Genomic DNA, 17,800 nt, shown 5'->3' on the forward strand with positions numbered 1-17,800 from the left:
GGTGGGCTTTGTAAGGTCGGCACTGAGGCCAAGAAACTCCTCATTTGTACACGCTCATGTTTGAGTCTGAGGCAAAGTAATTCACTGTACTCCTGGTTATTCTCCGGAGACTCCGTTATTGGACGTGCTCAGTAAACCACTTGGCAAATGTTGCTGTGCACTGGGAGCCTCCGAACGCTGCCGTCTGAAATCAGCAGTACAGCAGGATGGGCGCTAACAGTTAAGACAAGCTGCAAATTCATGAATAAGTCTCCCTCTGCAGTACAATTAAACAATGAAATAGGCTATTTTGGAACTAAGAAAATGGTCCCGTTATGGGTTACAAGTCAGTTATGGACCCATAAACTCTAGGCTGGGGAGTGGGAGGAAGGGTCAGTTGGTCTGGATTATTCCTGAATTAAACAGCTAATGATGATCGGTCACTCCATCCTAAACAACCGCGCCACACACGGCTCTCACTCGCTGGCATTTATCTTACTGTACTGCGGTAAATTTTATGTCTTCTGTCTTCCCAACCAGACCCAGCTCTTGAGGTCACGCTTTGTATCCCTGAGCACTCAGAGTCATTCCCAGCATGTAATGGGAGCTCAAAACATGTTTGTTGGATGGATAAACGAATGAATATAGTTTTTACTGGCCCCATTTTATGTGCTAGCATTCTTTGAAACAATGAGTTTTTCACCCGAGATGGGTTTCAAAACCTTACAGCATTGATGATCAGCAGTGCTTTCTTCAAAGACACATAGTGATCTTCATGTCTAAGTAACTTTGTGATGACATTTTCCTTGCGAGACTGATTTCTAGAGTTGATGCTGCAAAAGAATTAAGAAAAACACAGGAATGAGATTATGTTCTTGAACTTTGTCCCTAATGCAAAAAAAAAAAATCGCCCTAAAAGCAACGATAACAGTGCTTTATTTCTGGACGGCTTCCCTCCCTGAACGTGTGATGTGTTTGTGCGGGCCCGTCTGTCACTCGCTCAGCGTGACACCTAGTAAGGGGGGCCAGCATGGCTGCAATTCCCACAGGCGTCAGTGAGCTTGGTTGTGCCATCGCCCTCCCCTTCCTGGGCGGGTAGCTGTGACCAGTCGTCTTGCCAATCTGTGCCTTTGGTCTCAAAAAGGACCAGGAAAGACGCCACGATCACTGCTGAGCCTAATACCTGCTTGTAAGCTGAGGCCCCCTCACCCACGTGGTAATTGAAGGCACACACTTCCAGCTTTGAAACAGTGAGGACGCCAACCTTCACAGCCTCTCTCCACCCCCCATGACAATGGCCACAAACACTGTGACCACCTATAGCATCAGGCCCCTCCCCGTTTCTTCCCTGTTGCTTTCACCCCCTGAGCTCCGGTCCAGGATGTGTCCTCTTGAAGGCCTCTGATCGTCCACTCTGGAGACCTAAGCCAACTCCCATAGGGACTCTGATCAGAAAGGGGGCTGGAGAATCTCATATTAATACACTCCTGTTGGCCTCCCTTTTCAGTGTTTAATTAGACAGGCTGACATTTCCCACTAAAGAAAGAATGAAAGCTCATCAGCCTGACTGCTGACCGACTCTCAAATTGTGTAGGGGATTTTAACGCTGCATCTTTACAGCCACCTTAGCTTTTCCTAGTTGTGGGAAAACATATAACGACCACTTCGAAGAAACATATAAAGTGGTGGAAATGCTGAGTCTGAGTTCCTCCTGTGACTTGTTACAACCTGGCTTTTCTGACGACCACAAGCACTGACGAGAGTGGGCACTTTGTGCATCAGTTTTGTCCACCGCGAGACCACTGATGGCGGGGGCTGGGTAGTCCTCGAGTGCGTTGGGGGGGTGGGGAGGCCTGTCCTGGAACTCCACCCCAGCTGCGACAACCAAAAGCGTCTTGTGACATTGCTAAGATTGTCCCCAGTTGAGAATCAGTGTTGTAAAGTAAATAAAATTCACAGTTTAATTCTTACAGTCTTGAGCAAGGTGCTGTGACACAAGAAAGTTGTAAAGGGACGGAAGTAACTTCACTTAAGAAATAAACTCACAGAGCGGCGTCCCAGGAACAGAATGTATGGGAGCGCAGGGGCTCCGAATACCTGGAAGGCTGGTAACCCGGGCAGTTCATTAAATATTCACAAATCCCCGAGACAGGGATAGGACCCCGTGAAGTGCACATTAACTCTGTGGTGTATTTCACTTTACAGTAGAGCACAGTGCTTTCAACGAACGTGCCCAGATTATAAAGCCTGCCTTTCTCTTTAAGATTTATATAGGACAATCTATCCGGGGTGCACATCAACATAAACAAAATAGTTCTGAGAGCAAAAGTCTAAATTCTAAAATGTCATATTATTAAGTATTTTTTTTTGATGTTTGGGGGCCCCACCACAATTTAAGTGATAATATAAATCTGAAGTTATAATAGACATTAGAAGGAAAACAGAAATAAAGGCCCTCAAGGCAGATAATCCCTGTGGCCCCCAGTGTCTGTGCCACCCGGAGAGTGGCTGGAAAACACATTAGCATATACTGCTCCTTCTCACACAACACTTAACAAACATGCGTTTATTCACAATTTTGCAAGAACACACGTAGCGCTCAGCGAGCGATGCGGGCAGTGTAGGGGGTGCCTAGCCCACCTCCACGACTCACTGAGCATGTGACCTAGTTAAGACCCCTTATAGCCTTATTTTTTCCATCTAGAAACTGGAGTAATAATTATACCTTGCTTTTGGTTTAAGGCAATTTTAAATAAGAAAAATATATGGAAAATAATTTATAGACTAAATCAGTACGTAAAAGTTGGTAATCACTCAGTGAAGGCTAATTTGTCACTCAAGAAATGAAGAAAAAGCAATTCAGACATTCCTGAGCCTTTTACATATTCTGACATGTGTAACCAAAATTTAGTTCACTTTAGTTCAGGTTTGTTACATACCTGATTCTTTTTGTCAGGGGAATCTTATTGCTAGCTTCCAACCACTGAGGCTCATACAATGATGTTAGAAATTGCTTCCAATTGACTTTGGTGGTGGTTTTAAGTCCAAATCTGATTCAAAAAAATCAAACACAGTATTTTTTTTACATTTTTTTCTGTAACACTGCATAGATTAGATGCTTAATATTGAATTGAAAATGGCAGGAGTGACTCTATATGAAGTTTCATATCCAAGGCAGACAAAATAATTTGGTAAAATAGTACTACAAATTGATTTTTTGAAAGCAAGGAAAAATCAAACTGATTACACATCTCCTTGTCTCCATATTCTGTTAGCAGTAACATACACTGAAGGAAGAAACAAAGGGAATTGATTAAAATTCTAATGTCTGTGAAGTAATTTTTTCAAATTCATCCTTCAGAGAGCTCAGTTACAGTGGCAGGCAGAATAAAGACCCCACGATGTTCACGTTCTAACCCTTGGATCTGTGCTGATGTGAACTCGTGTGGCAAAAGGGGCTTTGCGGATATGACTAAGGGTAAGGACCGTGAGACGGGGAGAGTGGTCTGGGTGATCCAGGTGGGCCCAGAGTAAACACAGGAGTTGTTAAAATCATTTTTCCCAGCTGCAGCCAGAAAAAGATGTCACAGCAGGAGAAGGGTTAAGGAGATGCAACACTGGTGACACTGAAGGTGTAGGGAGGGGGCCACAAGCCAGGGAATGCAGGCAGCCTGGAGAAGCTGGAGGAGGCAAGAAATGGGTTTGTCCTCTGAGCCTCCAGAAGGAACGCGGCCCTGCTGACACCTGGATTTTAGCCCCGTGAGGCCCGTGTCGGGCTTCTAAGTTACTGAACTGTAAAAGGATATTATTTGTGTTGTTTTAAGCCACTGGAAGTGCGGTAATGGAAAACTAGCATTGATTTAGAGTCTTAGTAAGGATAATTGGAAACATTTCAAAAACAAATTGCCAGAATGTTCTTCTAGGGCAGTCTACCCAGGCAATAAAAAGAAAGGCAAAAATAAACAGCCCAACAGTCACAGGTTCCTACAGCCCTTCCTTCCGCTCCTTCCTCTGTGCGCTCAGCCCTGGGGGAGTCAGAAACCGAGTCTGCAGCATGAGGAAGGAGGGAGGTGCAATGGGGGACAGAGAGGAGAAGCCACCTTTGACCCTTTTATTCTTGCCCGCAACAGGGGAGGGAGCACCACCCACATTTAAATCAAGTCTGCAGCTGTATATAAAACAGATAAACAACAAGGTCCTCAGTGTAGCCCAGGGAACCATATTCAGTATCTCGTAGTATCCTATAATGAAAAAGAATATAAAAACAAATATATGTGTGTATGTAAATGACTGAAACATGATGCTGTGCACCAGAAATTGACACAACATTGTAAACTGACTCTACTTCAGTGAAAAAAATACTATCTGAAATATTTAAAAATCACTTGACAGAGTTAACAGAGGAATGGAGAAGCTAGAGAAGAGAGTGAGTTAACTTAAATACACATCAACAAAAACCATCCAATTTAACAAACACAGAGTAAACATACATGTATAAAATGAATAGAGACAGTCTTAGATACATGCAATTGGAATCACAGAAGGAGAGGAGAGAAAGAATGGGGCAGAAAAAATACTTGACGACATAAAGACCAAAATTTCTCCCCAATTTTATTAAAGACACACATTTACAGATTTAAGATGCTCAACACACACCAAGCAGCGTATGCCTGAAAGAGGCCATGCCAAGGTACGTCACAGTTACAAAGCTGAAAGTCAAGTTCAAAGGGTGAATCTTGAATATAACAAGAGAAAACGTACTATTACATACAGGAGGACAACAGTTTAACATACGACTTCTCATCCAAAACAACGGAAGCCAAAAGGAGGGGAACATCATATAAGTGCAGAAAGAAAGAAGTTACCCAAAAGTTTTCCATCTAAGAAAATCTCATTCAAAAATGAAGGAGAAATAAAGACTTTCCTAAATAAAAGAAAATTAAGGGAACCCGTCTTCAGTACACCAGTATCCCAACTATGGAGAGTCTTCAGGCTGAAGGAAAATGATAGCAGATGGAGAACTTGGCTCCTCAGAAGGGAATAAAAGGAGTATCAGATGTAGTACATAGCTGGAAAAATACAAAAAGCTATTTTTTTTGCCTTTTTCTTCTTAATTTCTTTATAGCTATTTAAAGCAAAAAAAAAAAAAAAACAACACCCCATTATTTTGTGAGGTTTATAACATAGGTCAATACAGGTAGACATAATACATATCTACCCATGGTATAAAGGGCACAGTGGGGCAGGATGTAGACCAATATGCTTACATGGGTTCTACGTTTTATGTGAAATGGTACAGTATTAACTGTATGTAGATTGGCAACAGTTAAAATGTATGCCATAATCAACAGAACAACCACTGAAAATTATGCAAAGAAACACATCTAAAAAGACTACAGAAATTAAAATTAAATTCAAAAAAAATTCTAATAATCTAAAAAGAAGGCTAGAGAAAACAAAAAACAAAATGAGAAAAAATGGGAAACCCAAATCCAAACATATCAATAACTATTTTAAATATTAATGTACTAAATGCTTCAACTAAAAGAGATTATCAGAATAGATTTTTAAAAAGCAAGATCCAAATTTATGCTGTCAAAAAAGAGATATATTTAACTTAAAGACACAGGTTAACAGAAAAGGATACTACCTTAAGCCATGTGATCAAGGTCAATACCAATGGTGACAAGTTGTATTAATACTATGCACCCTTGATATGATGTAATGGGAATGGTACTTTACCTCTGTGGTCTTCCTCCCACTATCCTAGTCCAATCAGTGAAATCCCACTTGAAGGACATTCTATAAAATATCTGACCAGTAATCCTCAAAACTCACAAGGTTATAAAAAATAAGGAAAATCTAAGAAACTGTCAGGACCAAGAGAAGCCCAAAGACACATGACTACTAAATGTAATGGGGTATCCTGGAAGACATCCTGGAACAGAAAGAAGAATATTAGGGGAAAATTGAGAAAATATGAATAAAGTATGGACTTCAGTTAATAAAAATGTGTCAATGTTAGTTCATTTATTGTAAAAAATGTACCACACTAATGTAAGATGTTAATAATAAGGGAAGCTGCATATGGGATATACTGAAACTCTCTGTACTACCTTCATGATAACTTTGTGAATGTAAAACTGTGCTAAAATTAAAAAGATATTTTAAAAAGGAATATTGAGGGAATATTATGACTAGTTTTATGGCAATACATTTGATAACTAAGATGAAATAAAATGTGTTGAAAAACATAAATTACCAAAAATGACCCAAGAAGAAATAGAAAACTTAACTAGTTCTACATTAATTTTAAAAATCAAATTTGTGATTTTAAACATTCCCCAAAATGTTTACTTCAAGCCTAAATGGCTTCTCAGGTGAATTCTGTCAAACACTTAAGGAAAATAATAGTAATAGTAGTAGTAGTAGTAGTAGTAGTAGTAGTAGTAGTAGTAGTAGTAGTAGTAGTAATAATAATAATAATAATGCCAGTCAGAAAGCAGAGGGGAAGGAGACATTTCCCAACATGTTTCCCAAGGCCAGTGTTACTCTGATCCCAAACCCAGAAAAAAATTTTAAAAGAAAAAACAACTTTAGATAAATAACACCCATGAAAAAACTACAAAACAAAATCTTAACAAATTTTAGCAAATAAAAGCAAACAATATATAAAAAGGATAATATATCATGACCAAGTGGGGTTTAATACCAGGATGGAAGGTTAGCTTAACATTTGGAAATCAATCAATGTAACTCACAATATTAATAGAATAATGGAGAACTACATAATCATCAGAACAGATGCAGAAAAAGCATTTGATAACAATCAGCATCCATGGTTTAAAAAACTCAGCACAATGGGAATAGAAAGGAAAATCCCTTAACGTAATTAAGGGATCTACAAGAAACCCACGGCTAACAGCACACAATGGTGTAAGGTGGAATGGTTACTACCTAAGATCAGGAATAAGGCAAGGATGTCTAATCTCGTCATTTCTGCTCAACATTGTATTTAATGTCCTGCCCAGTAATATAAGGCAAGAAAAAGAAATAAAAGGCATACAGATTGTAAAGGAAGATGTAAACTTGCCTTTATCTGCAGGCAGTGAAAAACAATAGAGAATCTACAACAAAGGTATTAGACCAAACTAATCAAGGGATTTCATAAGGTCACAGTCAATATTAAAAAATCAACTGTATTTGTTAGTATTAGCCTTGAATTTTTTAAATTCCATTTATATAGCATCAAAAAATAAGAATACTTAGGAATAAGTATAATATGTGAAATACCTGAGCATTGTAAACAACAAAACCTTGCCTAGGGAAACTAAAGACTGAAATTAAGTGGAAAGACGTACCATGCTCATGGAGTGGAAAACTGAATTACACAACCCGATTTCAAAACTTGACTATTTAGCTATAGTAACCAAGACAGTGTGGTACTGATGTAAAAACAGATGCATGCTTACATATTCTGGAAGAGATTAGAGTCCAGAAACACACTCACACTTACATGGTCAACTGATTTTTGACAAAGGTGCAAAGTAATTCATTAGTAAAATGACAGCCTTTTCAACAAGTGGATACCTGTACAAAAACAGAATGAACCTTGGCCCTTACCTCATACCATACACAAAAAATAACTAGAAATGGACCTAAATGTAAGAGCTAAAATGATTAAACTTCTGGAAGAAAACATAGGATAAAATTCTTGTGCTACTGGATTAGGCGAAGATTTCTGAAAATGGACCACCCAAAAATTTCCCATAAAATTTTTTAATTGATAAAATGAACTTCATCAAAATAAAAAAAATTGAACTTCAAAAGACAGAGTTAAGAAAATGAAAAAGCAAGCCACACTGAAAGAAAATATTTGAAAAATCTGCATCTGACAAAGAGCTCATATCCAGAATATATAAAGAATTTTACAAATCAATAATAAGAAAGCAAACAATCCAATAAAAATGGACAAATGGCTTGTATGGATACTTAACAAAAGAAGATATAAGAATGGCCAATAATCACAGGAAAAGAACCTCTGTATCACTAGCCATCAGGAAAATGCAAATTAAAAACAGAGACATTCATTCCCCAGCACCTCCATTAAAACAAACAAACCAACAAACAAACCGAATCCCCTCCAACACACACAAAAATTTTAAAAATAAAAACAGAGATAGCTCTACATACACTAGAATGGCTAAAATTAGGAAGACTGGCAGTTCCGAGCATTGGTGGGGACGAGCAGCATCTGGAATTCTTACACGTTGCTGGTGAAATTGCGAAATGACACAGCCACTTTGGAAAGTAGTTTGACAGTGTCTTATAAATTTAAACACACTCATCATACAATCCAGCAGCCTTACTACTATGTATTTTACCCAAGGGAAATAAAGACATGTCCACACAAAGACTTGCGTGTGAACGTTCATAAGCGGCATCTTCCATGATGTCCCCAAACTGAAAACAACCCAGACGTCTATCAACTGCTGAGTGGCTGAGCAAACTGTGAACTATCACTACCGTGGGATACTACTCAGCAGTAAGAATTAATGGAGTGTTGAGATGTGCAACGACGCGGACAACTCTTAAAACCTGGAAAGCGGAAAAATTAGTCTAACACAAAAGACTACATATGTATGATTCCATTTGTGGGAACCCTGAGAAATGGAAAACCACAGCGACCACGACAGAGAGCAGATCAGTGGCTGCTGGGGCTGAGGGTCACGGGAGGGACTGCTTACTACATGCAGATGAAGAATTTTAGGGCAATGGAAGTGTCTTCTGTATTGACTATGGTCATGGTTACTAAATATATACAATTGCCAAAACCCATTAAACTACACACTTAAGGAAGAACTTTATATTATGTAACTTGAACTGGGGTAAAAAATATTTTTGAAACATAGAAAATGGTCAAAAGACCTGAACAAACAATTGTTCACAGAGAAAGAACATAATATGAAAATCGTGCAAACTCAATAGCAGTCAAGAACATGCAAATCAAAACAACAAGGAGAAACTGTGCTTTCACCTATCAAATTAGCAAGGATTTAAAAATGGCAATGTTAAATGCTGGTAAAAAACATTCTCATGAATTTCCCTTGTAAGAATAAATTAACACCCTTCTGAAGCGCATTTTAGCAACATGTAATGTAAACCTTGGAAGCGTTCAAACCCTTTGACTCAAGGGTTGACAAAACACTATGCATTAAATAAAAATTAATTTCAAAGGTTTCTTTAAACAATATAAAAAATGTTCCCGATATAATATTCTGTGAGAAAACAGAACATAATTTATACCTCATATGGTTTCAACTATGTTAAGCATGTATGGAGCGTGTGTACATGCACACATACAAAAATTCTCGATGGAAACATACCAAAATATTAATAGTGGCCATCTCTGGCTATTACAATTATGGGGAATTTATTTTTTTCTTTATGGTTTCCTCTATTTTCCAATTTAGCCTGTACATCAGAAATTGACACATTGTAACTGACTATACTTCAATTTTAAAAAAAAAAGCAAGGGGGATGCAGAGTAGACAGCAGATGAAGGACGCTGCAGTGATTGATTTAGACCTCCTTCATGACCAGTCACAATAACGTGAATTTTAACAGCTCTCTTGCATGCTGTGTGTTGTACGTTTTGTATGTTTCCTATTCTCCCACCACCTTATTTAAAAAGAACACGGATATAGCTAACATTTAGATTTCAGATGGGAGGCAGGACTCTGGGTAGCTCCTGTTTGGGGGTAAAAGGTTTTCATCCCTACAGAGGACAAGGATTTTCATCCCTCTATGGTGGCTGAGGCTCAGGATGGTGGGTGGCACTGGACATTTTTCGTTTGTCCCTCCAGATCCATTCTCCGCCCTTCTCTATTCTGCATGGTGGGTTGCTTCATCTGGCCCCTGGGGCTCCTGGCTTGCAGCAGGTTAGCCGGTGGGAGGCACCAGCAGGTTAGCCGGTGGGAGGCACCAGCAGGAGATGGAAGGAGAGAGCAGGTGGGCTAGTTACTCCCTAGCCCAAATGCTGGGCTGCAGCCTGGCGGCGGCTACTCTCCAACATCAAAAACCTTGTCTGCTCCTGGGTGGCCCTCTCCTTCAGACCCTTCTTTCCTCCTCTCAGTAACTTCTCCCTTTCTTGCACCTTCAGGCCCAGGAAAGATGCTTCTCCATCTTCTAATTTCACTTAGTCCCGCCCTCACCTGGGTAAAAGAGCCTTCAATAAACTCAGGGCATATAACTTTGCCTTCTGCCTGGACCCTGACCAATGCGCGCCCAGCCTGAGATGATCACAATAGAATACGAACCAGAACCGCTCCCTCACCCTCAAAATCTCCCTCGTGCGGCCCCGCTTGAGCCACACCCTCCCCCACCCCAATCCTGGCAATTTCAGATCTCTCTTCCGTTCCTGTTGTTTGGCCTTTTCTAGAACGTCACACAAACAGAAGAAATCCAGGAAACGTGGGTTAAAAAGGTTTAGGCAATAACTGAAAATATATCCCAGGGTATTGCTCCTACGCTTCCTGTAATTCGGGTCAACGGCTAATTCTTTGTTTGCATAGCTTCTGCCAGGCTACTCACGCTGCCTGCGCGAATGGGAAAATTCTCACCAGGAGACGCTTCTGAGTGAGGACCTGCGCACCTGATAGATGGACGAGGCACAGTCTCTGGTGAACGCGCGCGAGTCATGCATTTATCCCACCCTCTCAACCATTCTGCAAACCTCATTCTTCATATTTAAACATTGCTTTTGTTTTGAATAGATCTACTTTATATGAAAGCCTAGGCGACATTGAAGAGCACAGTACGTTAGTAATAAAGGTCAATTTATCTATTCAGTTAAATCTGCCATTACATTAAAATATACATATGGAAAGTAGCTTTTAAAGTCCCTAAAATACTATTTGGATCAAGATTTTATGCCTCATTACCAAACTTTAAGGGTTTTAAATTTAGGCCCTAGATCTTGAGTGTTTAAAAAAAATAACAAACTCAAAAAGATGCCTAATTTTTTTCTTTCCATTCTTAAATTTGATAGAATAATTTCTTGAGTCATTTTGTCGGGCATAAGAGTTAACATTTTATTTTACCTCCGCCTTTATTCTTTTCTGTATTGTCTGCCTAAAACATTTCTCAAATTAAAATGCAGCAAAATGGGCTTTTTTGTGTGTACACTTTGATGAGTTTTAACACACACACAGATTCATGTAACCATCACCACACGCAAGACACAGAACAGATTCATCACCAACAGCCTCCCTGGGGCTGCCCCTCTGGGGTCATGCCCTCCCCGCCCTCAGTCCTGGAAACCACTGATCTCTGCCCCAATCCTATTGTTTGGCCTTTTGCCAACTGTCCTATAAATAGAATCCTACAGTAAAAACCTTTGAGACCAGCTACTTCCCTCAGCAGAATGTCTCTGGATTCACCCACGTTGTATGTATCAATAGTGCATTCCTTCCTATTCCCGAGAAATATCCCACTGCCGGGATGTACCAGCTTGCTTATCCAAGCATCCGCTGAAGTGCGCTGTGTTGGTTCCAGTTTGGGGTGATTATGAATAGAGCTAGAGACACTCTTGTACAGGTTTTTTAGTGAACCCTTAAATTACCTTTTAAATACAGTAGTCATTCAGAATCTGTCCAATACAATCATGGACATATCCTGGTAAGTTAACAAAAATACTAAACTGAAATTTAGAAGATGAATTATGGTTTCTTGTGATGCTCTGAGTGCAAAGGTGGAGGGAAGTTAAGGGTGTTTGCTTCTGGCAATACCAGTAGTCACACTGTACTACCTTTGCGGGGGACTTGAGAGGGGAGCAGAGGAAAAGAGGAATGTCAGCTTTACCCGAGGGCTACCCCAGGGCCACCCACTGCGGGACAGTAGTCCCACTGCCAGTTCACTTTTCGTAGCCCACTGCTTTCACATGGTGGAGCCCAGCAGATTCTCTCTTCTTAGGAGGTGACATAATTAGTGGTTAGTCCTTCACAATCACTATGTAATTCAAGAAATAGGTGAGAAACAAAGAACTCTGACAGTGCAGAGAACCCAGTTTTCTCTCTAAAGATAGAACAGAAAATATAAAGGCAGGTGGATGGATGGGCAATTGGAGACAGAACCTTGTATAGAGGCGTCCACGTACAAGAGGAATCGAGACCGACAGGACAGAACACAGAAACATGTATTAAACCAAATTATGGATAGAATTTATACGACAGAGCAGACATTGAAAATAAGGTCGAAAGAAAGGATTATTTAATAAGTGGGGTGGTAAAATAGATTATCTATTTGGGAAAAATTATTTTAATTTGGATCCCCACCCTATGTCGGGAGGGATTAAAGTGTTTTGTTTCCAAGAACAAGAGAAACAAGCAGAGTAGAAGAGTTTTTATCAAGCCTGGGTAAGAATGATGAATTTAAAGATTTTCAAGCCACAGAAGACATCACAAAAGACGAAGATTAATGCGTTTGATTATATTAAAATGTAAACTTTGAAACAATGAGGTATCATGTAATGATAGGGAAACAGCAGCAGTTCCTGTGACAGAAGAGGGTTATCTGTTAATCATTATCTAATTATAAAAAATTATTCAACAAAAAGGTGATGAAATTGACTTGGAAAACCATCAGTAGGGCCATTAACCAATGAGGACCCGAAGAGAATTCTCTTCAGGGGAGACAGCGTGCACAGGCTCATGCAATGTCCAACCTCAATATCCCTCCAAGAAATACAAATTAAAACAATAACGAAGCACCATTTTATCCCTCCTAAGTTATCAATATTTTAAGACAATGTTAATATTCAGTGCTGGGAAGAGTATGAAACTAGAACACTCACACAGTGTTGACAGCAATGTACATCGTTACTATGTTTTGAGGGAATAATTCTGCAATTCTCATAGAAATTCGTAAAAGCATTCACACTCTGTCCTCAAATCCGACTTTTAGAAGCACATTCTGAGGAAAGAGAAAATGCCCGCCAGAGGAGAAAGCAATGTGCCTGAAGATGGGGTTTCTAACTCCGTCTCCAGTGTCGCTTCCCCAGCCCCTCCCCAGGCTGCACCTGCCTCTGGTCCTCACTTCTCGGCCCTCTCACCCTCTGGGCCAACCCAGCTCCAGGCACACTGACTTCTAACAGGCTCCAGAACACGCCACGTCCTCCCGAGGCTCTTCCCATGCTGCACCCCTGACCTCTCAGGTCCTCATTTGAACCTCGCTTTTTCAATGAAGCCCCTCCAGACCGCTCTAGGATGGTCTGAGTTCCTGTTATGCTCCATTATGTCCCTGCTGTGTCCCCCATGGCCCTCATCACACTCCATATTTTATTTCGTTCCTTATATACTTGTTGATGTCAGCCTCCCCCACAGAGCAGGTAAAGCTCTTTGACGGCAGGGATCGCACCTTCCTTATTCTCCAACGAGTCCCTAATGTCTAGTACATAAGTTCCAGAATTATTTGTTGATTGATTAAACAAGTGAATGAGTAAATAAACATATGCAAAACTAAAAGGCACCTAAAGACTTAAATGACAGTGAAACGATTAAATACATGCTGGTGTATAAAATTAAAGGCCCTAACAATTGAACATGACCCAGTCAAACCAGCCCCTTTAAAAATGCTGTTTGCTTTCCCTGGCTGGAATGCTCCAACTATCCACATGAGACACTCCTGTGTACCTCCCAAAGGTTCCACCCAGTCTGCTTGCTCTCCAGAGACTTTTCGAACTTCCCGCACAGCATGAATACATAAAGGTAAGGTTTCCGCCAACACAGTTGCCAGTTGCCTGAACTCCTGATCTAATCACACAGAAATCCATCAACCATATCAACAACTACTGGAATAAACACGTCAGTGGAATTATTTTAAATATACAGCTAAGGTTGAAACCAAGAAAGGGAAAGGCATAGGGGCTAGAAGCAAGGAAGGAACCAACTCCAGAGCAGTAGGAGTGTGAGCTGTCATCACAGCATCCTAAGGCACCAGACCAGGACAGAGCAGCGTGTGCTGATACAGCCTCGGATTTGACAGAGTCTCTAAGGGGTCTGGGTTTTAACGTCTGCTTAGAGGTTAGGAGACAGGGGTTGTGCAAGGCTGGGAGGAGATGTGGCACAGTTGAAGAACATTAGTGAATCAAAACAGGTTCTAGGAAAGTAGTCAGAATGCAGCCCAGAGATAAAGACATGAGAAATATAAAAGACAGCCTAAGATATACGGAAACTGGAATGAGAAGGTCCAACACTTACCTAATAGGAGCTCCAGAAGGAAAAAGACCAATGAGAATGGGGTAGAGATGGCATTCAAAGAATTATAGCTAAATAAATCGACTATACTTCAATTAAAGAAAAAAGGAACAGCTGAGAATGTTTTCAAATCCATGAAAGACATTAATCCTCAGAACAAGACAGTATGAGTCTGGGGAGATTAAATAACAGACATCTACACTGAAATACATTGTAGGGAAACTTCAAAGCAACAGAAATAAAAAGAGAAGATCCTAAAGGCAACCAGGAAAAGAACACAAGAGAGCCCCTGGGAGGGACTGGCACTAGGAGCAACAGTGGAGGCCAGAGACCATGCAGAGTATCTTCCAGGTGCTGAGAGGGACAGACTCTCAAACAAGAACTCTATCCCCTGCTAAATCTTCACTTAAAAATAAGGGGAAAATAGACATTTCTGAAAACAAAGACTGACTTATCACTCACAGGATCTCACTAAAAAGACTACCAAAGGACAGACTTCAGGAAGTTGAATTCAGAAGGAAGGAGTGAGATTTGAGAAGCAGGGAAGGGGTAAGCCAGGAGTTTACCAACAACCTGGGAAATATGGGAAAACCTAAACAAGCATGGACTGTACAAAAAACAAATAACCAATAATAATGACTAATTCAAGTACTATCAAAGCAAGAGCAGATCAAGCCACCAGCCCTGGTAACGTGCCGGTTGAAAGTGCTTGTTTTATTTGGGATGGTAGAAATGTTGATTTACTTTATGCTTTATAAGTTTAGAATACATATTAAAAATTTAAAGGCAATCAATATAAGAATAGAAACAAAATATTTAAGTTTCAAGGCAGTGGGGGAAAAAAAGAGTGATGAGAAAAACTCGGCCAGAACCAAACATGATGGAGAAAAAAGAAAAAAAAAAAAGAGCCCAGTAAATCCCAGAGAGCACAAAGCAAAGTGCTGGGAAAATCCAAACATATCCATCACAATAAATGGAAACAGACTAAACTGAACGAAGGAAAAGGCAAAGATGTTCATTGTGGAATTAAAAAATACAGATATTTACAAGAAACACACCAATTACAAATACACCAAATAAACCAAAAATACAACAATAAAAGAGTGAGAGTGAGCAGCTGGGAAAAGAGGTACCCGACAACACGAATCAAAAGATAACTGTCTGGGTGTTTTCACAGCAGATAAGATAGACCACACAGACCAGAGGGATAAAGTGGTAACAATATGATTATAAAGGGAACAGCTGGCCAGGAAGACACGACAACGTTCACATCCAGGTGCCTCCTGTGCATTATCATTCCTCACACCAGCTCTCGGGAGATCACCTTGCTGTTGCCCCTTGTGCCCTGTTCCACTGGGAATTCTGGTGGATGCCGCATAGGTCAGGACTCAGAAATCCCTGGGCCCCTGCCTAGAACAGGTTCACGCCACCGCAACGCTGGCCACCCTCAGCCTCCTAACACACTCGCTCTATGCACCGTCATAGTCTCCATGGCCATCGTCACTCTGGTAAGCCACTCTGGAGCTATCTGTTATTTATTTCTGCATTCTTAGCACCTCCCACAATGTCTAGCAGAGAAAAGCACTCAGTATGCAACCATTAAAATTATAATTTTGAAGACTGTGAAACCAATGTGAAGAATGACTATAATATGCATTCCTATTTGAAAAGCATGATATAGAACTGTGGATGCATTCCGATTACTAATATATAAAAATTGTACATGTATGTGGATACAAAGTGGAAGAGAATGTAGAAAAATGAAAATAGTAAATTTGTTAGGTAAGGTGGACGGTGACTTTTTGATTTTGATTTCTATTGTTGCTGCTAAGTTATTATTTGTATAATTCTGAAAGTGAAACAAAAAGAAATGGCTGTAAACTTTTAGCTGTCCAAGAAGCAGTTCCTAAAAGACGGCACCATGTATGGGCAGGACAGTAGAACTGTCCTCTAAGCCACGGCAATACCGACTCCTAGGGCCAAATTTTGCCTTTCACTCTAGAAGCCATGTTGGTAACACACAGGTGACTCCCTCTGGATGTACAGGGTGCTGAGAACGAAAGGCAAGGGCTGTGGGAAACGGGTCCAGCTGGTCTGGTTGAATACTGGTTTTTCCTTCTTCTCTCGTGTGTATCCTTTCCAGGTAACCCCAAGGTGTCCATCAACTATTCGGAGTTTCACAAGACAATCTTTCCATCAGCTTCCACCCCACCTCCCCTGAGAAAGGGTTCTCTGAGTTACCTGGACAGAGAACCAGGTAAATTAAAGGCAGTACTCCTCCCCCACAGTGTGGTCTGTATATACCACTTCCAACTGAAAGGAAACAGGGGTCCTTGGAGAAATGGCTGATTCCAGGCCTAGGGCAAGAGAGGTACCAGAAGAGCCCAGAGCATCTGGTTGCACCAGGGGGCACAAAAGCTAGCAGAGACTCTCAGAGTCACAGCAACAGGGCTCAGGTTCCCACTGGCCGAGATGGAACAAATTGAGTAACAATGAAAAGAGTAACTGTAATGAACCGAAACACATCAAATATGCTAACATTTATGAGTGCATAATAACTTTTTTTTAAAGAAAAATCACTCCTTGCTCACTTTGGAAGGATGCTAGGAAACCAATCATTACTCTGAAAAGTCATAAGTGGAGGGAAAGGACCAAGGATGCCCTGCCTTTCTCACCTTGTGTTTCACTGTTACCAAATAGCTGGAGAGGGGAAGTTCCCATGACAGAAGAGCTCCCACCAGTAAATGAAGAAATGAGAGACACAGAGAATCACCACTTTACAATACCGAGTGAATTAACGGATATGGGTTCAGTCAACAGGGGCTGCTAATATCACAAAAAGACAGCCAGCATGCTCGCTATGCCCTGTGATGTGTTCTCGTCCCAGAAATTGAACCTGGGTCTGTATACCTATCAATTCAGGGCAGAGGGCTGGGGAGGGGACAGGAGAGCACGTTAAATGTCCCTGTGGGTTCCAATCAGTCAGACTTAAATTATAAGAAACTTCACATATCCAGACTTTTTCTACAAATGTATCATAAGGGAAAAAATGAACAAATGGAGAGGGATCCTACAGATTAGAAAAGAATTGTGGCATATCAGTCAATTGCCATGTACAGACTCGATTGGGATCTGGGCTCCAACTATAAAAGAAAATGTGAGGCAATCAGTTAAATCTGAACCCTGCTGGATACTTAATATTACTGATAATTCCATTAGGTGTGGAACAGTATTTTCACCATGTTTTTAAGAGTTCTTCTTGAGAGACATGGTGAGGTCCCTCCAATGAAATATGATGTCTGGTGTTTGTTTCAAAAATATCTGGGCACGCCTATGGAATCTAGTTTTCTCCTTATTTGCTCTCCCATTGTGCCCACACACGTGTGTATGTGTGTGTGTGAACTGACATTCTTTCTTCCTTTTACCAAGTTTACCAAGTACTAATGGCTTTATTTCCCTTGAAAACTCAGGTTTTCATCAGCTTTGCCAAAGACCAAAAGTGCTGTGTGACTGCCGACACCAGCAGCCACGGTTCCACCGTAAGCGCTGGCTCGCAGGACGACTGG

At 40.7% G+C, this 17,800-nt stretch overlaps 1 protein-coding gene across 9 annotated transcripts in view; it reads right to left on the reverse strand.

Moving 5' to 3' along the window:
* The window catches only part of EFCAB6 (EF-hand calcium binding domain 6), a 208,676-nt gene that overhangs the window by 114,095 nt on the left and 76,781 nt on the right, over window positions 1-17,800 (reverse strand). For all 9 annotated transcript variants that reach the window (XM_072973643.1, XM_072973647.1, XM_072973644.1 and 6 more), the window contains 2 exons: window positions 2,919-3,029; window positions 707-812 (listed from right to left, as the gene is read on the reverse strand). In XM_072973643.1, the coding sequence (XP_072829744.1) occupies window positions 707-812; window positions 2,919-3,029 (217 nt within the window). The remainder of the gene's footprint in view (window positions 1-706; window positions 813-2,918; window positions 3,030-17,800) is intronic.

Source organism: Vicugna pacos, chromosome 12 (assembly GCF_048564905.1).
Source record: "Vicugna pacos chromosome 12, VicPac4, whole genome shotgun sequence".
Classification (NCBI taxonomy): Eukaryota; Metazoa; Chordata; class Mammalia; order Artiodactyla; family Camelidae; genus Vicugna; species Vicugna pacos.